General features: G+C 39.9%; 1 protein-coding gene and 1 non-coding gene across 18 annotated transcripts in view; one reads left to right on the top strand and one right to left on the bottom strand.

The window, feature by feature from the left end:
- Positions 1-25,066, bottom strand: part of TRPM6 (transient receptor potential cation channel subfamily M member 6) — a 164,448-nt gene that overhangs the window by 121,965 nt on the left and 17,417 nt on the right. For 15 of the 17 annotated variants that reach the window (XM_035302229.3, XM_035302237.3, XM_035302254.3 and 12 more), the window contains exons 2-3: positions 12,962-13,041; positions 9,673-9,711 (exon numbers count right to left, since the gene is read on the bottom strand). In XM_035302229.3, coding sequence (XP_035158120.3) covers positions 9,673-9,711; positions 12,962-13,041 — 119 coding nt within the window. Of the gene's footprint in view, positions 1-9,672; positions 9,712-12,961; positions 13,042-25,066 lie in introns of those variants that run through there. The other 2 variants (XM_078366432.1, XM_078366435.1) reach the window with 1 other exon arrangement.
- Positions 12,286-12,392, top strand: LOC118148089 (U6 spliceosomal RNA). The gene has a single exon (XR_004734884.1). It is a non-coding gene; the product is annotated as a U6 spliceosomal RNA (small nuclear RNA).

The following is a 25,066-nucleotide window of genomic DNA, read 5'->3' as shown; positions in this document are numbered from 1 at the left end:
GAGTACAGGGTGCATCATCACACCCAGCTAACTTTTTTGTATTTTTAGTAGAGATGGGGTTTCACCATGTTGCCCAGGCTGGTCTTGAACTCCTGACCTCAGGTGATCCACTCACTTCAGCCTCCCAAAGTACTGGGATTACAGTCACTTCAGCCTCCCAAAGTGCTGGGATTCAGCCTCCCAAAGTGCTGGGATGCACACTTCTAAAAAATTATCTTCATCTATTAAAATCTTCAGACCTGGGCTTATCTAGAAGTTCTAAACAGCCTAGTCACCGATCCCATGGGTCTACAAACAACAAATGGCTCCATGCACTATCTACCATAACATTATTCCTTTCCTATCTTGGGTATACAGATGAGGTGCTGTGCAAGCCAACAACTGTCTTTTCACAATTAGGTGCTACTATGCACCCAACATCAAGTTTTAACCGAAAATGGCTGACAATGGCAAATTTCAGCAAGGACACATTTCTCTTGCAACAAAATTTTTCTTTGAATTATTATTAGTATTAACATTCTCACTTTTTAAAATTTTTACTTTTTGAGACAAGGTCTCATTCTGTCACCCAGGCTAGAGTGCAGTGGTGTGATCATGGCCCACTGCAGCCTTGACTTCCGTGCCCAGTGAATCCTCCCACCTCAGCATCCTGTGGAGCTGCAACTACAGGCACAGGCTATCAATCATCCCCAGCTAAGTTTGAGTTTTGCCACTTCGCCCAAGCTGGTCTTGAACTCCTGGGCTCCAGTAATCTTTCTGCCTTGATCTCCCAAAGTGTTGAGATTTTTAATCATTATTTTAAGGTGTTAATTTGCATTCAATATTGTCAAAACTAGGCTGGTCCGATGGTAGTAGGTTATCAGAACTTACTAACATTAGTGTCACTAAAGTTGGTATACAACCCCCCACTGCTATATATATAGATATATAGTCAAAAACAAAGTATACTCCAAACCATTGTCATTCTTGATTTTAAGGGCCATAGTAACTTTGTGTCTCTGATTAAAGTTATGAAGCCTACACTCAGGAACATTGGAAAATAAATAAATAATAAAATTATGAAGCCCATCTCAAGAAAAAAATATATATGTAGTAATAGTTCTCCCTTATATTCAGGGCATATGTTCCAAGACCTCCAGTGGGTGCCCAAAACCTCTGATAGTACCAAACCTAATTGCTGTCAATCAGAACAGGTTTCTGTTCATGTCTTCCACCCGTAAATGCAATGGCTTTTTCATCTTAACTAAGTACTTATCAGAATTACGGCCCTGTGACCATAATTTTGCAACTGAAGGTGCAGTAGTAAAACTAGCATGAATTTCTTTTTCCTTCTTCACAGTTTCATGGATAGAAGATGGGTTTGTACCACAGATGTTAGCAACCTCAGCTAACTTTTCTTCTTACTTTTTTAAGCTGAGAACTTTCACCTTTTCACTTAAAGAACGCGCTTTATGACTCTTCTTTGGCATGTCCAAATTGCCTGCATCACTACTCTTGCACTTTGGAGTCATTATGAAGTAAACTAAGGGTTACTTGGATCCAAGTACTGCAATACCTCGACAGTCAATCTGATAAACCTGACAGCTACTAAGCCACTAACGGGTGGGGAGTGTCTGTAGCATGGCTAGGCTGGACAAAGGAATGATTCATGTCCTGGGTTGGACAAAGCAAACGGCAAGAGATTTTATCATGCTACTCAGAATGGCATGCAATTTAAACCTATAAATTGTTTTTATCTGGGATTTTCTATTTAATATATTTGGCCCACAAGAAATCGAAACAATGAAAAGTAAAATGTCAGTAAAGTGGGGACTACTGCTTCCAAATTTCTAAAACTTCTTTTATTAAAAATTGCATCCTGGTCCACAGTTCCCCACTAACCACCCTGTCTCTAGTGAGATAGTAACACCTGCAATGCCCTGCCTGAAATAGTTAATATTACTGACAACTTTTCATTCTAAATTTCAGTGTCTGTGTTCTGATGTACAATTAATTCCATGGACTATGTAATGTGCAGTATACATTAGTAAATGTTATATTTAACTTTTACATATCTGCTTATCTGATGACAAATATATCTAGTGAGAAGAAAAAAATGTAAAGAAATGTAGACAGGATAAGAGCTCAATTTCCAAAATGTCCAAAGAGACAACAGAGACAAATACATTCGAGCACATGGTGGAGAAAGGTGGCTAGCCATTATGGACTGAATCATGTTCTGATAAAATTCATGTGCTGAAGTCCTGACCTCTAATATGGCTGTATTAATTACCTCCTTAAAGTTAAGTTAAATTTGGCAGGGCGCAGTGGCTCACACCTATAATCCAAACACTTTGGGAGGCTGAGGCGGGGCAGGGGGGTGGATCACCCGAGGTCAGGAGTTTGAGACCAGCCTGGCCAAAGAGGTGAAACCTTGTCTCTACTAAAAATACAAAAAATAAGCCAGGTGTGGTGGCAGGTGCCTATAATCCCAGCTACTCGGGAGGCTGAGGCAGGAGAGTCACTTGAACCCAGGAGGCGGAGGTTGCAGCAAGCTGAGATTGTACCATTGCACTTCAGCCAAGGCAACAAGAGAGAAACTCCATCTAAAAAAAAAAAAAAATTAAGTTAAATTCAGCCATAAGAGTGGAGGACTAATTTGATAGAAATGATGTCCATAGAAGAGGGAGAGAGCCCAAGGATATGTGCACAAAGAGAAAAACCACATTCTTATATGAACACACAATAAGAAGGTGGCCATCTGCAAGCCAAGGAGAAAGACCACAAGAGAAACCAATCCTGCCAACAACTTGATCTTCGACTGTGAGAAATGCATTTCTGTTGTTTAAGCTACCTAGTCTGTGATATTTTGTTATGGCAGCTCTAGATGACTAAAATCCTGGCTATAGAACAGTGGGTATAGCTGACAAGCAGTGCTACCCAAAAACAAAAGCTAAAATGCAGCAGCCTAGGCCACAGCCAGGAAGCACCTAGGAAGCGATGTGTCCTGGAGCAAAAGCACTGGACTAGGAGATGGCCAACATCGTGCAAATCTCTATTCTCCCAAAGCCTCTATTTCTTCAACTGCAGTAATGTAAGAATTGGTTGGACAAGATGGTCTCTAATACCTTTCCTTTCCTTTCCTTTCATTGTGTAACTGAGAACCTGTGGCGATGCTCACTGTCCAGAACCCCTCTGAAAGAGCTGATCAGTAGAAGAAGGATAATTACTGTGCAGCTACTGTACTGAGCGGCATGTCCAGGTAGCAAGTGGTGAGAAGTTATAGGGGAAACAGAGTGTCTACAGCTCACAGTCTCTTCAGAGAACTAGAACAGAGCCAAGCATGGTGGCTCAAGCCTGTAATCCCAGCACTTTGGGAGGTGGAGAGAAGGCAGATCACTTGAGGTCAGGAGTTCAAGACCAGCCTGGTCAACATGATGAAACCTCTTCTCTACTGAAAGTACAAAAATCAGTTGCACATGGTGACACATGCCTGTAATCCCAGTTACTCGGGAGGCTGAAGCAGGAGAATCTTGTATTGAACCCAGGAGGTGGAAACTACAGTGAGCTAAGATTGGGCCACTACACTCCAGCCTGGGCAACAGAGGGAAACTTTGTCTCAAAAAAAAAAAAAAAAGAACCAGAACAAACACAGGTGATGGAAACTTCATTGTATGTAAAAAGCAACATAAGGCCAGGCACAGTGGCTCACACCTGTAATCCCAGCACTTTGGGAGGCCAAGATGGGTGGATCACATGAGGTCAGGAGTTTGGGACCAGCCTGGCCAAGATGGTGAAGCCCTGTCTTCACTAAAAATACAAAAATCATCTGGGTGAGGTAGCACATGCCTGTAATCCCAGTTTCCTGGGAAGCTGAGGCAGGAGAATTGCTTGAACCTACGAGGCAGAGGTTGCCATGAGCTGAGATCACACCATTGTACTTTAGTCTGGTTAACAAGAGCAAAACTCAAAAAAAAAAAAAGAAAAGAAAAGAAAAGTAAGAATATTGGGCTTCCATATGGAAGGGTTCTTAATGTAAAAGGAGGCACAGTAATCCCAAATGTAGAGAATATACATAATCATAATCTATTAGTGAGAATGGTGGTCATCTGACCATCTTTTGAAACAAGGGTCACCCTTCGAAATGAAACAGCATCTGTTCAAATACAAGGCAAACAATAATTCATCTGCCTGGCTTTTTCTACACAGAACATAAATTGAGGTAACCACATCTGGAGAGATAATGCATTATGCTTTCATAGGACAGTTCTTTAGTGCAGTTAAGTATATTTTTAGTCTAATTATCTATTTGATTTGGCTTTTTTTTTTTGCCAGTTCATTAAACGGTAGCAAGGTCCCATAGAAGAAACAGATCTCCAAAATCAAAAAATGTATATTCATGTTTGCCCCTTTAGTCCCAACTTTTGAAGTCTCAAAGTATGTATCACCAAAAAGTTCTAAAATCCCACTTTAAATAAATGTCAATTCCAGGAGCAGGGTAAAAAAAATGTCAATTCCCTCCCAGATTGTTTTATAAATTCAGTAAAATACCCATCACTTAGAGCATTTCATACCATGTTAAAAACAAAAAATAAAATAAATTTAAAAGGAAAGAAGAGACATCAAAATCCTAAAAAGATTTTTCAGGGAAGATGACAACGGGATTCTAAAATTTATATTATATCAGATGGGTGTGGTGGCTTATGCCCATAATCCCAGCACTTTGGGAGGCTGAGGTGGACAGATTATTTGAGGTCAGGAGGTCGAGATCACCCTGGTCAGCATGATAAAACCCTGTCTCTGCTAAAAATACAAAAATTAGCCAGGTATAGTGGCATCCACCTGTAATCCCAGCTACTCAGGAGGCTGAAGCATGAGAATTGCTTGTGCTTGTGGGAGGCAGAGGCTGCAATGAGCCAAGATTGCACCACTACACTCCAGCCTGGATGACAGAGTGAGACTCTCTCAAAAAAAAAAAAGTATATTATAAAATCACTTATTGACAAGGAGGTTTAGGATTATTTTAAAGTACTACAACATAGTTCAGGTACATTGGCTCCCAGCACTTTGGGAGGCCGAAGCAGGAGGATGGCTTGAGGCCAGGAGTTCTAAAACAGCGTGAGCAACATAGCAAGAACCTATCTCTATAAAAAGTAAAAACCAAAAAATTAGCCACGCACAGTGGTGCATGCCTGTAGTCCTAGCTACTAGGAGGCTGAGGAGTGGGGATGACTTGAGCCCAAGAGTTTGAGATTGCAATGAGCTATGATTGTAACAGTGCACTTCAGCCTAGGAGACAGAGCAGACCTTGCCTTTAAAAATTAGAATTATTTTTTTAATTGTACTTTGGGCTCTGGGGTACATGTGCACATCCTGCATCCTGCAGGATTGTTGCATAGGTAGATACATGCCACGGAGCTTTGCTGTCTCCATCCCCCTGCCCCGCCCTGTCGCCTACATCAGGCATTTGTCCCAGTGTTATCCCTCCCCACCCTCCTTGCCCTCTGCTGTCCCTCCCCTTCCCTTCCCTCCACTAGCCCAGTGAGTGTTGTTCCCTTCCTTGTACCCAAGTGTTCTCACTGTTCATCACCCGCCTATCAGTGAAAACATGCAATGTTTGGTTTTCTGTTCCTGTGTCAGTTTGCTGAGAATGATGGTTTCTAGATTCATCCATGCCTCTACAAAGGAGACAAACTCGTCATTTTTAATGGCTGCATATTATTCCATGGTGTATATGTGCCACATTTTCTTTGCCCAGTCTATCATTGATGGGCATTTGGGTTGGTTCCAGGTCTTTGCTATCGAAAGCAGCACCACAATGAACATATGTCTGCATGTGTCTTTATAATAGAACAATTTATAATCCTTTGGGTATATACCCAATAATGGGATTGCTGGGTCAAATGAAATTTCTATTTCTAGATCCCTGAGGAATCACCACACTGTCTTCCACAATGGTTAAACTAATTTACACTCCCACCAACAGTGTAAAAGTGTTCCTTTTTCTCCACATCCTCTCCAGCATCTGTTGTCTCCAGATTTTTTAATGATCACCATTCTAACTGGTATGAGATGGTATCTCAATGTGGTTTTGATTTGCATTTCTCTAATCACCAGTGATGATGAGCATTTTTTTATGTTTGTTGGCCTCATAAATGTCTTCTTGAAAAGTGTCTGTTCATATCCTTTGCCCACTTTTGAATGGGTTTGTTTGTTTTTTTCTTGTCAATCTGCTTTAGTTCCTTGTAGATTCTGGATATTAGCCCTTTGTCAGATGGGTAGATTGCAAAAATGTTTTCCCATTCTGTTGGTTGTCAGTTTACTCTAATGATTGTTTCTTTTGCTGTGTGGAAGCTCTTAAGTTTTAGTTAGATCTCATTTGTCTATTTTGGCTTTTGTTGCTGTTGCTTGTGGTGTTTTAGTCATGAAGTCCTTGCCTGTGCCTATGTCCTGAATGGTGTTGCCTAGGTTTTCTACTAGGGTTTTTACGGTGTTAGTTCTTATGTTTAAATCTTTAATCTATCTGGAGTAAATTTTTGTATAAGGTATAAGGAAGGGGTCCAGTTTCTGCTTTCTGCACATGGCTAGCCAGTTTTCCCAACAGCATTTATCAAACAGGGAATCCTTTCCCCATTGCTTGTTTTTGTCCAGTTTGTCAAAGATCAGATAGTAGATGTGTGGCATTGCTTCCAAGGCCTCTGTTCTGTTCCATTGGTCTACATCTCTGTTTTGGTACGAGTACCATGCTGTTTTGATTACTGTAGCCTTATAGTATAGTTTGAAGTCAGGTAGCATGATGCCTCCAGCTTTGCTCTTTTTGCTTAAGATTGTGTTGACTATGTGGGCTCTCTTTTGGTTCCATATGAAGCTTAAATTGTTTTGTTTTGTTTTGTTTTGAGACAGGGTTTCACTATGTTGGCCAGGCTGATCTAGAACTTCTGGCCTCATAATCCATGCACCTCGGCCTCCCAAAGTGCTGGGATTACAGGCATGAGCTACCGCACCAGGCCTAAAGTGGTTTTTTCCAGTTCTTTGAAAAAGGTCAATGGTAGCCTGATGGGGAAAGCACTGAATCTATAAATTACTTTGGGCAGTATGGCCATTTTCACAATATTGATTCTTCCCAACCATGAGCATGGAATGTTTTTCCATCTGTATGTGTCCTCTCATTTTTTTGATCAGTGGTTTGTAGTTCTCCTTGAAGAGATCTTTTATATCCTATGTTAGTTGTATTCCTAGGTATTTTATTCTCTTCATAGCAATTATAAATGGGAGTTCATTCATGATTTGTCTCTCTGATTGTATGTTGTTGGTGAATAGGAATGCTTGTGATTTCTGCACATTGATTTTGTATCCAGAGACTATGCCAAAGTTGCTTATCAGCTTAAGGAGGTTCTGGGCTGAGACAATGGAGTCTTCTAAATATATGATCATGTCATCCCTAAATAGGGACAATTTGACTTCTTCTTTTCCTAATTGAATGCCCTTTATTTCTTTTTCTTGCCTAATTGCTCTAGTTAGAACTACCAATACTATATTGAATAGGAGTGGTGTTGCAATGTGGTGGAACTGCTTTTTAAAACATACTATTTTAAATAAAATGTTTTCCTTTTTCTTTTTGGACAGGGTCCTGAGTGGCTAGGACTATCAGCATGTGCCTACCACATTTGGCTAAAATTTTCTTTTAATAAAACAAAATTTGCCTAAATGAGTAAAAGTATTTTGAAAAGTAAAAACAATTTTTTTAAAAGATAAAGAAAGCATAGGAAATTTGCCCTATCAGATATCAAGATATATTTTACAAAAATATCATAATGAAACAGAGTGGCATTTGACAAGAGTAGAAGTAGATCAAAACTATAGAAAGAAAAGCTCAGAAACAAAGCCATAGACAGGTGGAAATGTGATATATAACACAGACAGCATCAGAAATGAATGAGACTAGGAGAGACTGCTCAATAACTGGACATTTGGCTCTCCCTATCAAAAAAATAAAAGTAGTCCCAGCTAGGTGCAAAATGACTAGTTTGTAATCATTTTTAATTTCCGGATGGTATAAAAGTAGATGCTTTTCCAGTATTTTCATATTAGTTATCTCTGAAAGTTGTGGGGTTCAGGTTTCGGAGGACATTGACAAGGAGAGTTTCCGAAGAATATAATAGGAACTATTTTGCTTTGCATTTCATTAGGGTTGTGCAAAAGTAATTAATCAGAACTTATTTAGCTTTGCATTTTATTAGGTCTGTGCAAAACTAATTGTGGTTTTCACCATTACTTTCAACAGCAAATACCTCGATTACTTTTGCACCAACCTAATAGCAAAATTTTTAAAAATTACTAAAAGTAGGCTGGGCAAGGTGGCTCATGCCTGTAATCCCAGCACTTTGGGAGGCTGAGGCAGGAGGATCACAAGGTCAAGAGATCGAGACCATCCTGGCCAACATAGTGAAACCCTGTCTCTACTAAAATATAAAACTTAGCTGGGCATGGTGGCATGCATCTGTAGTCCCAGCTACTCGGGAGGCTGAGGCAGGAGAATCGCTTGAACCCGGGAGGTGGAGGTTGCAGTGAGCCAAGATCACGCCACTGCACTCCCGCCTGGCACCTGGTGACCAAGTGAGACTCTGTCTCAAAAAAAAAAAAATTACTAAAAGTAAAGAAAAAAGTGACAAGTCAGCCAAGTAGAAAATCTTCCTCCAGCAACCTCCTCCTTCTCCTTCTCGTTCCCTATCTGTGGATGCTGGTTTCCTCTCCCCATGATTTGCTAAACTGAGGGTTTCTGTGTGTGTTTGTGTGTGTGTGTGTGTGTGTGTGTGTGTGTGAGAGAGAGAGAGAGAGAGAGAGAGAGAGACAGCGTCTTACTCTGTCACCGAGGTTGGAGTGCAGTGGCATAATCACAGCTCACTTCAGCCTTGACCTCCCGAGCTCAAGGAATCCTCTCACCTCAGCCTTCTGAGTAGCTGAGTCTACAGACACACACCACCGTATCCAGCTAAATTTTGTTTTGTTTTGTTTTTACTCTTGAATGTTGAGACAGGGTTTTACCATGTTGTCCAAACTAGTCTCAAATCAGAGCTCAAGCAATCCACCTACCCTGGCCTCCCAAAATGCTGGAATTACAGGTGTGAATCACTGCACCTAGCCCCGAATGTTTTTTTCCAAGAACAAATTTAACTTGGGTTCAATCCACTATATAAACTTCAGGCTATGATCAGAATTAAGAAAATTTCATTTCCTTCCACTTACAAAAGAGAAAGGTAAAAACAGTCACATAGTTTAAAATGCAAATCACTGTTAAAATTTGTACTGCGCCCAAAAAGCTGTTTTTGCTTATAAGCATAGAATTCATACACATCACCTGCAAGTCATACATCAATTACAGTCCTGTATGTGCATGCAGCATCTTCATTATCCAAAAGTGATCACAAAAATAAAATGTATAGCTTCACAAGTGTTTCCATTTGTAGAATTTCTTGCTGAAGGCCATTAGCCAATTTATGTCTCAGTAATTCAAGCAGTCTATTACATTCAAATACGCACTCTCCATCAAAAACATCTTTTTAAAACTTCCCTTGGAAAGGTAAATCACATGCACCATTTACTGAGTCCATTCAACATGTGAGGAAACCATCCCAGTGAATTGTAAATAGGGTGCCTAAAAGCTAAAAGGAATCTTACTTATCTGAGTCTTACCTGATTAAATTCTGGCAGACCTGGCATACTGGGGTACATCTAAATTAAAGAAATAAAACCTCTGTTAGTTTGTTGATGTATTTGAAAACATATTTAATCCTTATAAAGTAAATATCTATTCTTTTCCATGATCTAGAAATCAAGGTTTGCTGAAATTCATGAATCATGTTCCAAATATTCCCTTATGGCATTTACCACATATAATTACCATAGCAACTATGATCTAATTAATACAACATTCAGTTTAGAACCAAAATACCTCAATTTAAATTTCATTGATTTATCAATTACTCTAAGCCCCAGTTTTTACATCTGAAAATAATATCTGCTTCATAAGAGTATTAAAATAATTATCTGAGATAATGATACGTAATGTGTCTTACAGTACCTGGTAAAGTCAGTGTGTACAATAATGGTAGCTATTATTATAGTTAAACTATGAAGAAAACACAGCTATCTTGAGAAACAAGTAAGAAAATATATATACGGGCTGGGCATGGTGGTTCATGCCTGTAATCCCAGCACTTTGGGAGGTAGAGGTGGGCAGATCATCTGAGGTCGGGAGTTTAAGACCAGCTCGACCATCATGGAAAAACTCCATCTCTACTAAAAACATAAAAAATTAGTCATTGTGGTGGCGCATGCCTGTAATTCCAGCTACTTGGGAAGCTGAGGCAGGAGAATCGCTTGAACCTGGGAGGCAGAGGTTGCGGTGAGCTGAGATCATGCAGCCTGAGCAACAAGAGCAAGACTCCATCTCAAAAAAAAAAAAAATTTATAAAGCTAACAAATAAGGGACATTTGGTATAATTATATAATTATACCAAATGTCCCTTATTTATTATAAATTATCTTTATTAATTATAATTTATTATATTTTATTAATTTTTTTATATTTTATTAATTTTATTAATTTTTTTATTATATTTTATTAATTTTTTATTATATCTTTATTAATTATAATTTATAATTATGCCAAATGTCCCTTATTAATTTTAAATTATCTTTATTAATCTTTCTTTTTTATGATTCAGAAAAATATTACGGATTTAGAAGTTAGCATTATGGTCACCAATTATATTTTTGGGCCAGACACGGTGGCTTATAACTGCTATCCCAACATTTTGAAAGGTTGTGGTGGGAGGATTGCTTGAGTCCAGGAGTCCAAGACCAACCTGGGCAACATAATGAGACTCTGTCTCTTATAAAAAAGTAGCCCTGTGTGCTGATGTGTGCCTGTGGTCCCAGCTACTTAGGAGGCTAAGGTGGGAGGATTGCTTGAGCCCAGAAGGTGGAGGCTTCAGAAAGCCAAGATCATGCCACTGTACTGCAGCCTGGGTGACAGAGCAAGATCCTGTCTCAAAAAGTGTGTGTGTGTGCGAGTGTGTGTGTGTGTGTGGGTGTGTGTGTGGGTGTGTCAAGAAGTATTAACAGAGAGTTCTAGTTAAAATAATAAAAGAAAAGGTAATGTTCATAAAATAAGGGTCACTCTAAGTTATTCAGAAATGAATATTCAGGACTTTTACTTCTTCCTGTTCCAGACTTTTGGGAATGCCTTTCCTCAGAAGTTTTTTTTTTTGACAATAAATTGAAAATGAGAAGGAAAAAGATGTTATAATCAAGTCTATCAGATTTGTTTCTTATTGGGAGCTACAAAAAGAATCAATAAATGAGAAAAACTTTTATTGATATTTAAAATAGTGAATTATCAACTTCTTCCTATGCACCATAATGAAGAAAACTACATAAAAGCTACAATTCTGAGAATTTTACTAGGATCTAAGAAAAAGGCTGGCATAGGAGTAATAGCCATAATCATCCATTAACTTTTATGTACAATCCCATAAGATAGAGAATTTTTTCACTTGTTAAAGTATACCATGCCTTGGAACATTCATGAAATTACAATCATTAATATTCTTCTTCAGTCTATGGGCAGATAAAAGACTTAGTAATTTTATCACTTCTTTTTGAGATTCAAGATTATTGTAAAAAAAATTTTTTATTCACAGACATAAAAGGAGCCACCTGAATCAATCTGCATTCCATTACAGTCACCATCACATGATGTCATAAAAGATGAAGGGAAAAACAAGGTTATCTTGGCGTACTATAAACATTTTGTAAGCAGGTAAAATAAGAATTTCCAATCACAGGACTTACAAATCATAGGTAATTCAATAAGGGTGGGACTAGTAAATATTTAACAAAGGCAAGGAACACTATTTCAGTCGTCCCCAAAGAACTAGAATTTCAAAAACCTTAGCATGCTACCCTTGATAAGCACATACTTATGAGTTCTAAACTTTACAGGAATATAAGGCCTGATGCACAAACAAATCTAAAAATAGAGTGGTTCCCTTAATTAAAATATTGCTCTTCTATATTCCTTTTAATTTATTTTTCCAAGAGCAATATCATTCAATCTTAATTTCACAGACCTAATTACCCAGAGGAATTTTCCATAGCCCTTTCTTCCCCGATCTTTCACTAGTTGCTTTTTTGACCTTTGTTCTACAAGTAGAGCTTCCAAAGCGTTGTCAAGAACTCAGTAGTCAAACTCAAATCATTCCATTCTGCTGCTGATTATCTGCTCAATCCAAAAGGCTACAGGTGCTTGCTTTGGCAGCACACATACTAAAATTGGGACGATACAGAGAAGATTAGCATGGCCCTTGCACAAGGATGATATGCAAATTAATAAAGCATTCCATAAAAATAAATAAAAATAAAGTATATGGAAGGAAAATGGAACTGAAATTGCCTGTTCGTCTAATCTGAGCACAGTGTACTAAAATATACCAGTCACTATTTGCCACAGATATTTTAGTTGGGGATAAGAAACATTCACAACATTCTGAATGTTCAATATTCAGAAATTGTAAATAATTTATTCCAACCCAGTGAAATGGATATAACACTAGATATTTCTGTAACACCTATTCCCCCATATAGAGGAACAGAAGCATCAAGTAGAATAAAATCCATGACAATATTAACAGTGATGGCATTAAGAATAACTTCTTTACACTTTGTTAAATTCCTTAAACATATTTATCAAGAGCCAACTATGTGGCAGGCACTGTCACAGACACTGGAGTAAGAGTGAGGTCCCTGTTCTTCCCAGATTTTCTACAAAAACCATGTATTATTTTTATAAAGTGAAAGAAATAAACATCAAAAATTCTAACTTTATAGATATATCTTCTAAACAAGTCATATTCCTAAGTTTCTATAAACAGTCCTCCAGGTAGTGTTGCTTTTAAAAGAATGTAATTGAAAATTTTACCTGTGAGGATTTTTTGAGCTGGGTATGACTGTGCTACATTCTCTCTTGTCAAATGCTCCTTCAATCCAGGATTTCTGGGACTAAAAAGAAAGTGTCATTATTTTCTACTCTAATTATGTGACAAAACAATGTAACAATAATAGTTCCAGCAGGTAAGAAACACTTAAGTATCATAAATTCTAATTAAAATGCCAAGACCAATCCCACACAGGCTAAGCATTTACCAATTTCTATTATAGACAGCATAGGCACAAATAAGTCTAAATGTTTAATGTGAACGTTAAACAACACACAAAGTTAATATGCCCATAATCTCACTTTGAGTAACAAAAGTCCTACCTGAACAAACCTCTAACAAGGAAGTAAAGATGTAACTGATGTATCCTCTTAAATAAAAGTCACTTTTATTTCTTGTACCATAATCCTCTGGAATAAATACCAAGCTCCCTAAACTTCAATTTTTTTTTTTTTTTTTAGAGACAGGGTCTCGCTATGTTGCCCAGGCTGGAGTGCAGTGGCTATTCACAGGCACCAGGATCAGCACTGATCAGCACAGGAGTTTTGACCTGCTCTGTTTCCGACCTGGGCCAGTTCACTCCACCTTAGGCAACCTGGTGGTCCCCCACTCCCGGGAGGTCACCATATTGATGCCAAACTTAGTGCAGCCACCTGATCAGCATAGCACACTACAGCCCAGAACTCCTGGGCTCAAGCAATCCTCCCACCTCAGCTTCCTGAGTAGCTGGGACTACAGGCACGCACCACTGGGACCAGCTAAACTTCAAAATTTTTACCCATCAAGCTCCACTTTGGCTAGTTTCAAGGAAGCTGGAAAGCGTGTCAAAGGAGAGATGTAACTTCAGCAAGATTCAATACACATTCTGCAAGCATAGTTTACCATTGGCTATGTTGTTTCAAGTTGCACAGCCTATAACTGTCCCTAAATCCAAGTGGGACATTGATACTCACTCCTCCACCTAATAAACGCTCTCCCATTCAACAGAATCCATGTCATAGTCAAGCTCCTCTATAAGCTACATTACAGGTTCAGTGGCAGGGGACACTAGATTGACTATAAAGTCCAACTAACTTATGAGCTTAGACTAATCCTAATACAAAAATATTTTGGCTCTAAATGGTATAAGAATATGTGTCCAGGCACAGTGGCTCACACCTGTAATCCCAGCACTTTGGGAGGCTGGTATGGGCGGATCACTTGAGGTCAGGAGTTTGAGACCAGCCTGGCCAATATGGTGAAACCCTGTCTCTACTAAAAATATAAAAAAATTAACTGGGCATGGTGGCAGATGCCTGTAATCCCAGCTACTCAGAAGGCTGAGGCATGAGAATTGCTTGAACCTGGGAGGCACAGATTGCAGTGAGCCAAGACTGTGCCACTGCACTCCAGCTTGGGTAGCAGAGTGAGACTCCATCTCAAAAAAAAAAAAAAAGAATAATATGCATCCATATTACTTTATACACACATAGGTATTAGGACAGAGATGAAAGGGATGAAAGGAAGGCTTTCTGCTTACATTATTATTATTTTTTTTTTGAGACAGAGCCTCACTCTGTCGCTTAGGCTGGAGTGCAGTGACATGATCTTGGCTCACTGCAACCTCCCTCTGCCTCTGGGTTCAAGTGATTCTTCTGCCTCAGCCTACCAAGTAGCTGGGGCTACAGGCACACACCATCATGCCCAGCTAATTTTTGTATTTTTAGTAGAAGCGGGGTTTCACCATGTTGGCCAGGCTGGTCTAGAACTCCTGACCTTGTGATCTGCCCGCCTCGGCCTCCCAAAGTGCTGGGAAGGAAGGCTTTCTAAAAGGGAGCTTTTTCAAACTCCACGTCAATGCAGTCCCCACCTCACTCTTGTATCTACTCCCATTCTATTGTGGAAGGAAATGCACGGGGCCAGAAAATGTGCTACAAATCCAGCTGTGGTACCTCATAATCACACTATCCTCAATAAAAGTTCAGTGGATCTTGTCCAGTATGCACCAACCCTAAACACAAGTGTTCATCACCGGATAGAACTGTAGATGATCAAAGTCCAGACCTTTTTAAGTAAAATAGAAGGGAGAAATACAGAGATTAATTGATAGGTTCCTGTGTATTTAAAACTTATCTCTAAACAAGAAAAACTTCCCAGATCAAGGCCAGAGTCATCTTAAATCATTCTACTCTCTTATTCCTTTGGCACGGTCAGCAACATTTTCTATGTATTAAAAGACATTCACTAAATTGACAAAACACTAAAAACATAAACTTGGGAAAATCCAGAGTCATAGAATTTATTTATTTATTTATTTATTTAGAGACAAGAGTCTTGCTCTGTCACCCAGGCTGGAGTGCAATGGTGCAATCTCAGCTCACTGCAGCTTCCACCTCCCAGTTTCAAGCGATTCTCCTGCCTCAGCCTCCCAAGTGGTCTGCCCACCTCGGCCACCTAAAGTGCTGGGGTTACAGGCATAAGCCACTGCGCCCAGCCCAGAGTCAGAGAATTTAAAAGGAACTAAATGAACAGATAATTCAAAATGTATTTATTTCAACAAGAAATGACACAATCTGGCCGGGCGCAGTAGCCCACATCTGTAATCCCAGCACTTTGTGAGGCCGAGACAGGTGAATCGCTTGAGCCCAGGAGTTCCAGACCGGCCTGGGTAACATGGTGAAAACCTGTCTCTGCAAAACACAGGCAAAAGAACAGCCATGCATGGTGACATATGCCTACAATTCCCAGCAACCCAGGAGGCTGCAGTGGGAGAATTGCTTGAGCCTGGGGAGATCAAGGCTGCAGTGAACCGTGATTGTGCCACTGCACTCCAGCCTGGATGACAGAGTGAAAGACCCTGTCACAAAACAAAAGAAAGAAATGATGCAATCTTTTTGAATTACTAAGCCCTGTCCTCTATTCAAAAAAGTTAACAATTTCATCTACTCACTCTCCAAACATTTATTAAATACCTAATTTTTGCAAAGCACTGACAAATGTGTTACAAGGAGTCAGTATGTCTTCAAAGAATTCTGCATTCTGAATTTCAAAATACCTGAATCTATGAATTCATTCAACAAATATTTTGGACAGGCCTCAATGCTGCATGCTGCATGCTGGGACTTCTATGGCAAGCAAGACACAGTTCCTGCTCTCAAGGAAGTTAGAATAAAAAGGAGGAAACAGATAAGAAACTGATATCATTAAACTTTATGTGCACCAATGAACTATTTTTTATTTTTTTATTTTTCATGCCTCTGAGACAAGTTCAAGGCCAATTAACTATTAAAAACAGATGCAAAACGGGTATCTAATGAAGGAGCCTACATATACAAAGTAGACAAACTGTGCTCAACCATTCCCTTTTTTTCAAAAGGCTAAATGGCACCTTGGTAGGAGGACTACCTGAACAAATCACTCAATTTCTTCATGCCTGTGTGCCTATTAAAATGGTGATAATAATAGTATTTCATAGAACTGTTGAGAGGATTAGATAAATTAAAGTTTAGAATTCTTCCTGGGACATATTAAGTCTGAATAAAGCTTCGGTATTATCATAAATAAAATCAAAGGTAAAAATTGGCTTTTGGTTAATGATCTGGGAACTTGACTTTTATATATATATATATATATAAAATATTATCAATTATCTATTATATATATTATATATAATATATATGTTATATATTATATATAATATATGTTATATATATTTATTTTATATATATAAAAATATTTTTTTTTCATAGAAAAATGCCTCCTGACCTCCAAATTTCCTTCACAGTCCCTCTCACACTACAATTAATGACCTTTACAGGTTCACATCTTTCCTGAACTCCAGCTCCTATAGGCCCCATGCCAGCCATTTCTATTACCCCAGGGCCTAACCCAATGACTGTTGAATGAGCAACAAAGAACTTGCTAAAAATAGAACTTCAGGAGCCCAAATATATGATTTTTCCTCCAAAGGTGTAAACAGGAAGCCCGGTGATAACAAGAATGTGGAAACTTTCCTCCCTCAACTCCTGGTTATCTTATCTCAAAACCACCAGAAGGAAAAAAAAAGCAGCCTTAGTTTGAAATGTTTCAAATAATTCTCAGTTTAGAACTTCACTTTCCCCCCTCCCAACCTCATCATAGTTCCTTTGCAGCACACTCTCCAGCACACTCGGAGAGGCCTCCATGTTCAGTTCAACAGAGAACCCAAATGTTTGTTGGTTCTGATGAGACAAATAGCCAATGTGCTAGCTTCTCCCACTGGAGCAGCACATTTGTTGTGGCCATGGTAGTTGACAGTAGGGATTTTGACTTTTCTGCAGCTATCATGGAAGTCTTCACAGACTGGATGTTTTTTGCTTTTTAACTGTTGTAATTTAAAGGAAGAGGAAAAAGAAGGGAATAGTGTTGGTCTCGATTTGTGTCATCCTAAAACATAATCAGATTTTATATCCAATCTTTGGCCTGAGGTCAGGGTGAAGAATTGCAAAGAAATGTCGAGGGACCTAAGCCTGAACGTGAAATTCATTTGTGTTTCATATATACCTTATATGCCTAACCAAAAGGTACTTTTGCACAAGATTTTTAAAAATTGTATACATAAAATTGTCCAGGTATGACGGCTCACGCCTGTAATCCCAGCACTTTGGGATGCCAAGGTGGGTGGATCTCTTAAGGTCAGGAATTTGAGACCAGCCTGGATAACATGCCAAAACTCCATCTCTACTAAAGATACAAAACTTAGCCAGGTGGCAGGTCCCTGTAGTCCCTGCAAGCAGAGGCATGAGAATCACTTGAAATCAGGAGGCAGAGATTGCAATGAGCTGAGATGGTGCCACTGCACTCCAGCCTGGGAGACAAAGCTGGACTCTGTCTCCAAAAAAACAAATAACAATTTTATGCATGAAACAAAGGATTTTTAAAATTTGGTTTTTTTTTATTTTTTGAGATGGTGTTTCTCTCTTGTTGCCCAGACTGGAGTGCAATGGCGCAATCTCAGCTCACTGCAACCTCTGCCTCCCGTGTTCAATTGTTTCTCCTGCCTCAGCCTCCTGAGTAGCTGGGATTGCAGGCATGTACCACCATACCTGGATAATTTTTGTATTTTTAGTAGAGGCAGGGTTTCACCATGTTGGCCAGGATGCTCTTGAACTCCTGCCTCAGGTGGTCCACCCACCTCAGCCTCCCAAAGTGCTGGGATTACAGGCATGAGAGCCCGCACCCTGAGGAAACAAAGTTTTAATTGCATTTCAACTGCCACCTGCCACATAAGATCAGATGTAAAATTTTCCACCCATAGTACTCAAAAAATTTCAGATTTTGGAGCATTTCACATTTCAGAATTTCAGATTAGGGATACTCAACTTGTAATTCCACTCTAAGTCTTTTTAGGGTTTCTAGATAAATTGTCTTGGGGGACTATCTAAGAAGGTATAATTTCACAAGTGTTCCTTAATTTTCAAAAACAATTTCTTTTTTAAACATCCACAAGGCAACATGATTGGAGGTAAAGGAGACAAAAATAACAGGTCATTTGTTTTCTTCCTACAACTTTTTTGTACCTTAAAAAAAAAATCTATCTTCTAACAACTACTTCTGCAATGAAAGTGATAACTTACTCCCATTTCGATTCCCTGCATTCTCTCTTACACACATCACAGCACTAACAGTGTTTACTTGCATTCACTGGCCATCATCTCTCTTAACATTATTGTAATCCACTTCAAAAGAGGGTATTATTTATCTTGGAATCCACAACACTAGAATGGGTCACATGGACAGTATTTTCAGGTTCCTGCTCAACATTTGATATTTTCTCTTCAAAGCTCCTCCCTTGAAGCATGAACCCCTTCAAAATGCCAAGTAAATAGACTTCAGGGTGCACCATCCATCAATCTGTTGGCTCAGGGAAACCATCAGTACAAAGCCAGCCCAACCACTTGCTAGTGTCAGCTTATGACTTTCTACGAGGTTTTGTCCAAATTCTGCAAGGATACCTATCCAACTCACTTGATCCAAAAGGGACAGTCTCAGATAAACAGTATCCAAACTCAAAATGTCTAAAAACAAAGCTCCTCTTCCACCAACACTGCCACAGGGCGTGTTCACTGATTTTCCACTAAATATCCTGTTCAGGAGGAATGGCCGATTAGGAGCAGCTCAGGATTGCAGTTCTCAGCGAGAGTGTGGAGGGTGAGTGGACACCACGTTCCAGACGGATTTTTACTGCACACAGACCAGAAGATTCCCAGGCTGAGGAGACCCACAGGTCGCCAGTCCAACTGTTTTGGCCGGTGCAGTGGGCCGCTGCACAAGATACTCACACAGTCTGGGTGCCGTTTTAGCTGGTAACTGGAGCTGACTGGAGCGGCTGGCAGACAGAGTCACCCATTCAACCAATGAAAAGGGGACTGAAACAGGGAGCCAGGCCAGGAGATTCCTGGGCAAAAAAGCGCCACAAATCTCCAGCGTGGCTGTTTCAGCCGGTGCAGTAGGTCACCACAGGGGAAATCACACAGATCCTGGCACCTTTTCAACAGGCAACTGGAACACCAGAAAGGATTCTCCCGTTCAACTGAAAAAAAAAGGGCTCTGAGGCAGGGAGCCAGGTGATCAGGCTCGGCCGGTCCCACCCCCACAAAAACCAGCAATCTGAAATACTCTGGATTGAGAGTTTCACAGCAAGCACAGCTGAACCTGGGATGGTTCATCTCTGTGGGGGTGTGGTGTCCACCATTACCGAGGCAGTCCATCACTATCGAGGTAGTCCACCATTGCCGAGGCAGTCTGCCATTACAGAGAAAGTCCACCATCACAGAGGTGGGCCGCCATTGCCGAGGCAGTTCTAACTATACCCCTATAAACAGGACTGCAGGGAAGTTCACACAGCAACTGGGCGGAGCCCACAGCAGCTCAGCAAAGCCTCTGCAGGCAGACTCTGACTAGGCTGCCTCCTTGCTGAGCAGGGCAGCCCTGAAAAAAGGCAGCAGCATGGCTGGGCATGGTGGCTCAAGCCTATAATCCAAGCACTTTGGAGGCCAAGGTGGGCGGATCACCTGAGGTTGGGAGTTCAAGACCAGCCTGACCAACATGATGAAACCCTGTCTTTATAAAAAAAAGAAAAAAGAAAGAAAAGGCAGCAGTTCAAGACCAGCCTGACCAACATGGTGAAACTCCAACTTTATTTAAAAAAAAAAAAAAAAAAAGGCAGCAGCACAACAGAGACTTATAAAGCAAGCCCTACCTTCCCAGGACAGAGCACCTGGGAAAAAAAAAAAAGGCAGTTATGAGTTCTGCTGCAGCAGACTTAAACGTACCTGCCCAGCAGCTCTGAATAAAACAACCCAGCTCACAGCTCAGCACTTGAACTCCTATAAAGGACAGACTGTCTTTTCTCCTCAAGCAGCAAATCACACTGCCATGTGTGTACCTATGCAACAATCTTACATGTTTTTCACAAGTACCCCAAAACCTAAAATGCAATAAAATATACATATTTTTTAAAATACTCTGTCCAGGAGGCAGAGAACACAAAGTAACCTTACAACTTCATCTTGTTTTCTTGATAAAAGGTGAGCAGTATATAGCTGTTAGTGATTTATTTTTGACAATATCTCTAAAAATTGAATGCCAATTTGCTAGTCTGTGTCTTTTGATTGGGGCATTTGGCCCATTTACATTTAGGGTTAATATTTTTATGTGTGAATTTGATCCTGCCATTATGATGCTAGCTGGTTGTTTTGCCCATTAATTGATGCAGATTCTTCATTGTGTCGATGCTCTTTAGCATTTGCTATGTTTTTGGAGTGGCTGGTACTGGTTGTTCCTTTCTATGTTTAGTGCTTCTTTCAGGAGCTCTTGTAAAGCAGGCCTGGTGGTGATGAAATCTCTGAGTAATTGCTTATTCATAAAGGATTTTATTTCTCCTTCACTTATGAAGCTTAGTTTGGCTGGATATAAAATTCTGGGTTGAAAGTTCTTTTCTTTAAGGATGTTGAATACTGGTCCCCCAACTCTCTTCTGGCTTGTAGGGTTTCTGCTGAGAGATCCACTGTGAGTCTGATGGGTTTTCCTTTGTGGGTAACCCAACCTTTCTCTCTGGCTACCCTTAGCATTTTCTCCTTCATTTCAACCCTGGTGAATCTGATGATTATGTGCCTTGGGGTTGCTCTTCTTGAGGAATATCTTTGTGGTGTTCTCTGTATTTCCTGGACTTGAATATTGGCCTGCCTTCCTAGGCTGGGAAAGTTTTCCTGGCTAATATCCTGAAGAGTATTTTCCAGCTTGGATTCATTCTCTCCATCACATTCAGGTACAGCTATCAAACATAGATTAGGTCTTCTCACATAGTCCCATATTTGCTGGAGGCTTTGTTCATTTCTTTTTACCCTTTTTTCTCTAATCTTGCCTTCTCATTTTATTTCATTGAGTTGATCTTTGACCTCTGTTATCCTTTCTTCTGCTTGGTCAATTTGGCTATTGAAACTTGTATATGCTTCGTGAAGTTCTTGTGTTGTGTTTGTCAGTTCCATCAATTCATTTATATTCCTCTCTAAGCTGTTTATTCTCGTTAGCATTTCATCAAACCTTTTTTCGAGGTGAGGCTGGGTACAGTGGCTCATGCATGTAATCCCTGCACTTTGGGAGGCTGAGGCAGGTGGATCACCTGAGGTCTGGAGTTCAAGACCAGCCTGGCCAACATGATGAAACCCTGTCTCTACTAAAAATACAAAAAATTAGCCAAGGGTGGTGGTGGGCACCTATAATCCCAGCTACTTGGAAGGCTGAAACAGGAGAATCACTTGAACCCAGAATGTGGAAGCTGCAGTAAGCTCAGATCACACCACTGTACTCCAACCTGGGAAACAAGAGTAAAATTCCATCCCCCCTCCCGCCACAAAAAAAAAAAAAATAGAACTTCAGAATGAATTTCTAGATTATATAAAGTCATGAGTAAAGGAATAAAACATTTATAAATCTTCCTGGAGCCAAAGGGGGGATCAGAGGAACTCAACTGTAACCTTCCAAGTAGAGTGTATCAGAAAGCTGAAAATTGAAGTGACCGATAATACCCTTTCCTTCCTCTTTTCAAATTGGTTAAAGCCCTTGTTATCTCAGCCCCAAAACCCAATTTCAAAATAGCAGTGAAAGACATTCTTTTCCTCAGTTGTCACTCAAGCTTCAGGGTTTAATCGGTCTAATAAAACATGCAAATAAAACGTTTGTAATTTCAGATCATGTTAAATCATTGTGATAAAAAGGAAGATGAAATGGAAGGCTCCTTTATGAGTGTTCTTTACAACTGTCCCTCAATAGTAAAATGCAGAGATTTAACCAAATGCTGGGCCTATTTGTGGTACAACCACTCTAATCTGGTTAGATTTTCCACCTACATGCACTCAATTCTCTCCAATTTCCAAGCTCCAAAATACTCACAAATCTGTTATCTATGTACACAGATGGTCTTCATTTATGCTCCAAATATCTTGTTAAATTATCCAAAACTTTACTACATGCAAATGAACTACATAGCCTAAAAAGGTTTTTTTGTTTTTTGTTTTTTTGGAATGACTCATTAAACTATGTTTTTATTTATTTTTATTTATATATATTTTTTGAGACGGAGTTTTGCTCTTGTTGCCCAGGCTGGAGTGCAATGGCACAATCTCAGCTCACCGCAACCTCTACCTCCTGGGTTCAAGCAATTCTCCTGCCTCAGCCTCCTGAGTAGCTGGGATTACAGGCATGCACCACCACGCCTGGCTAATTTTGTATTTTTTAAAGTAGAGACAGGGTTTCTCCATGTTGGTCAGGCTGGTCTCAAACTCCCGACTTCAGGTGATCTGCCCACCTTGGCCTCCCAAAGTGCTGGGATTACAGGCATGAGCCACTGCATCCGGCCTGCTTTTTTTTTTTTTTTTTAATACACGGTCTTGTTATGTTGCCCAGGCTGAAGGCAGTGGCTATTCACGGCATGATCCCAGTGCACTGTGGCCTCAAACTCCTAGAATCAAATCCTCCTGCATCAGTTCCCTGAGAAGCTGGGACTACAGATATGTACCACTATGCCTGGGGAAAACATACTGTTAAATAATGGACTTTTAGGAAACTTACCATCCTCTCAGACAATAAGCCTTTATTATAAGTTACAGGTTTGGCCAGGCATAGTGGCTCATGCCTGTAATCCCAGCATTTTTGGAGGCCAAGGCAGGAGGATCACTTGAGCTCAGGAGATCCAGGTCAGCATGGGCAAAATATCAAGACCCTGTCTCTACTTCTAATAATACAAAAAATAGAAATATTTTTAAAAAGAAGTTACAGGTTAAATTTTATTTATGACATTCATAGTAAGGTTTATATACACAATAAAGATTATTTGTCTTACTTGTTTCAGTATAGCACAGCAGAAAGAAAACACAACTGGATTGGCTAGGCATAGTAGCTCACGCCTGTAATCCAAGCACTTTGGAGGCCAAGGCAGGCGGATCACCTGAGGTCAGGAGTTCAAGACCAGCCTGACCAACTTGGTGAAACCCCTGTCTAGAAAAAAAAAAAAAAAGAAAGAAAAAAAATTAAAAAAAAAAAGAAAACACAACTGGATTTTTCTCCTTAAAATTTGGTGGGGTCGGGCGCGGTGGCTCAAGCCTGTAATCCCAGCACTTTGGGAGGCCGAGGCGGGTGGATCACAAGGTCAACAGATCGAGACCATCCTGGTCAACATGGTGAAACCCCATCTCTACTAAAAATACAAAAAATTAGCTGGGCATGGTGGCACGTGCCTGTAATCCCAGCTACTCAGGAGGCTGAGGCAGGAGAATTGCCTGAACCTAGGAGGTGGAGGTTGCAGTGAGCCGAGATTGCACCATTGCACTCCAGCATGGGTAACAAGAGCGAAACTCTGTCTCAAAAAAAAAAAAAAATTTTGGTGGACACTCATACCACATGTGTAACTTAGACAAATTCAAAACCTTTCCTAAAAGAATGAGAGAAAAATAGAAGGTGAAAAATAAGACAGAGAAACAATTTTAATAGTGTGGGCAGTTTCACTGCCATCCCACAATAGGAATTTTTTTGTTTTCTTGTTTTTTTAATAGAGTTTTGCTCTTGTTGTCCAGGCTAGAGTGCAGTGGCGCAATCTTGGCTCACTGTGACCTCCACCTCTGGAATTCAAGCAATTCTCTTGCCTCGGCCTCCTGAGTAGCTGGGATTACAGACATGTACCACCACACCCGGCTAATTTTGTATTTTCAGTAAAGACGGCATCTCACCATGTTGACCAGGCTGGTCTCAACCTCCTGACCTAGGTGATCTACCTGCCTCGGTCTCCCCAAGTGCAGGGATTATAGGCATGACTCACCGCACCTGGCCACAAGGTATCTTATCTCCAAAAACAGCAGCTCTAAAACTTTTAGGTCTTAGGATCCCTTCGTAATCATAAAAATTACCAAGGAGTTCAAAAAATCTTTTGTTTATTTAAATTATGTCTATCAATATTTAAGAAATTAAAACTGAGACATTTAAAAATATTTAATCATTAGTTCATTTTAACCTGTTACATGCTAACCAACATTTTCCCAAAAAGTTCATAAACAGAGCATTGTCATATATTTTTGCAGATCTCTTTCATGTCTGGCTAAAGATGGTTAGAATCTCATATTTGCTTTTACATTCAACCCTTTGCAGTAAGTGGTTTTGCTTGAAGTATACAAAGAAAATTTGCCTCACACAGACATGTAGTTGAAAAGGGAGAGTATTTTAATGGCCTTTTTAGATGATTGTGTATTCATCATGTACCCTTGGGAAAATTGCACTGTACACTAATGAGAGAATATGTCAAAAGAGCAAATAGCATCTTAGTACCATTATGAAAATAATTTGGACTCTGAGGGCCTCTGAAAGGTCTTAGGGAGCTCTAGGAGTCCTTGGGCCACACATAGAGAACTACTACATGCAAGTGACTGTGTGTAGACACTAGAGTGGAGTCTGTGAGAGCAAAATATACCACTTCCCAGGTGGTCTCTGTTCCCACATGTGTATCTTAGTCTGCATAACTCAACTTAGTGAGTAGACGCTAGTATTTCAAGATCCCCTGTTTAATCTGGTACTCAACTGAA

Source organism: Callithrix jacchus, chromosome 1, assembly GCF_049354715.1.
Source record: "Callithrix jacchus isolate 240 chromosome 1, calJac240_pri, whole genome shotgun sequence".
Taxonomy (NCBI): Eukaryota; Metazoa; Chordata; class Mammalia; order Primates; family Cebidae; genus Callithrix; species Callithrix jacchus.
Note: the sequence above shows the minus strand (reverse complement) of the source record. Positions and strands in the feature narration are given on the sequence as shown.